General features: G+C 57.5%; 1 protein-coding gene across 1 annotated transcript in view; it reads right to left on the bottom strand.

Annotated features, from left to right (window-relative positions):
- The window catches only part of ACACB (acetyl-CoA carboxylase beta), a 25012-nt gene extending 23289 nt beyond the window's left edge, over window positions 1–1723 (bottom strand). The window contains 1 exon segment of the mRNA XM_009577885.1: window positions 1509–1723. Within this exon segment, the coding sequence (XP_009576180.1) occupies window positions 1509–1543 (35 nt within the window). The 5' untranslated portion in view covers window positions 1544–1723.
- Window positions 1724–1752: the final 29 nt, after the last annotated feature.

The raw sequence follows: 1752 nt of genomic DNA, 5'->3' as shown, positions 1-1752 counted from the left end.
GTCTGCTGCTCTGCTGGGGCCATCCGTGCTGCCCGCTTCCCTCCCACAGCCCCGAACCCCACCGCAAAGCCTGTGCCAGCGCACTCGTCCCATCCTGCAAACTGCACCACATGTCTACAACATGACTTGTGTGGTGACACAAAGAAATTCCTCCTGTGTTAAAGCGCAGATGAGCAGCAGCGATACCCCGCCAGCAGCACTGTGCGTGAAACCGCCCCAAACCCCAGCTAAGCAAGAAGACACTGTTGGGCTGTCAAGTTTCATAACACGTCCCTGCAGCCAAAGGTCTTTTATTTTTAACTGGGAGTGGAGCAGCCAGGAGGAGCTGGGCAGCAGCGCTTTGTTTCCAGTTATGTATAATGGCCGTCAGCTGTGCTCACACAGGAAGCTGCTCCGCACAAGCCAGCAGGCAGCAGCGAGCTGCCCCGCGGCCCCGCCAGCACCAGGGCTGGGCAAAAGTCGCTGCGAAGCTACCCATGGAGCAAAGCTCATCCACTTTTCATTAACTCGTCACAAAACCACTAAAGAGGTACTTTTCTGCCTTGAATAATTTATCTGCAATAGTTGCAAGGGCAGAGGAAGGGAAGGAGCGGCACAGAAGCACCTGCATACCCCGCTCCTCCCAGGATGCTGTGTTTCCCCACGCGCAATACTGGAAGCGTGTTAGCATCCCTCCCATAGCAGAAGCAAAGTGAACCTGGCAGCAGGAGCAGGTCCTTGTGGGATCCAGCTCTGAGGGCACAGGGCAACACAAGTGCAAATGCACGTGCACATGCAGGTGCCCTGTCAGAAAGCTCAGCTCAGCTTGCAGGTTTACACCCCACGAAATGCCCCCAGCAACGCTCATGCACAAAATGGATGGATGGCAAGCGCAGGGCAAACGCCAGCAGCGCCCACCGCTGCTTGTCCGCATGCTCACCACCGCAACCGACCCCAATCTCATCTTGCCATGCAAGAAAATCCCCGCTCCCCGATGCACCCCCGTCCTGTGCCAACCACAGCTGCAGCCGGTGCATTGGCACGGTCTTTCCCGGCACTGGGAGATGGTGTAGGGACAGAGAGAAGCAGCAAAATGAGAGAGGAAGCTGTGAGAAAACAGGACCAATTAGGCAATTTGGCTGCAGCACTGAGGATTGCATTTGAAGGAACGCCATGCACACTAAAAGCACTTTCCAACCCATTCTTTGACATCCAAAATCACTGTAACGGAGGAACCCCTGCCCCAGTCCTTGTTGTGCTCGTGCATGTGGCACTGCTGTCACACAGAGTGCTCGGACATGTCTGCTCTTCCCGGGGTTCTGCCATTAACCTTATTATCAGGGTTTTTCATGCAGCACAAAGTCAAAGGGGGCAGGACTGGGGTATTGATATGGGGCTCTGAGAAGCACATGCATGTGCACCCCCATTTTAGCAACAGGGTCCCTGAGAAATGCTCCCATGAAAAGCATCTGCCCACCCCAAACAGGGCATCTTTGTACAACGGCTGCTCCCGACCCCACGCATCTTACCTCATGCCGGTGGCAGGCTCCAGCGGGGCGGTCATGGCGGGTGGCTCAGCACCAGTCCCCCCGGCCCCAGCCAGGCTGCTGCGCCGGCTGCCCACCCTGAAGGCCGTGGCCACCAGTTCATCGTCGGAGGAGTTGTCCTCGAAGGAGCCCAGCACGAATTTGGCCAGGGCTGGCCGGCGGAGAGCGGCAGGGTTGTACACCGCGATCAGCTCCTGCTCCCCTGCCGCAGCCTTGCCGGCCCGTG

This window comes from Fulmarus glacialis, unplaced genomic scaffold (assembly GCF_000690835.1).
Source record: "Fulmarus glacialis isolate BGI_N327 unplaced genomic scaffold, ASM69083v1 scaffold15275, whole genome shotgun sequence".
Taxonomy (NCBI): Eukaryota; Metazoa; Chordata; class Aves; order Procellariiformes; family Procellariidae; genus Fulmarus; species Fulmarus glacialis.
Note: the sequence above shows the minus strand (reverse complement) of the source record. Positions and strands in the feature narration are given on the sequence as shown.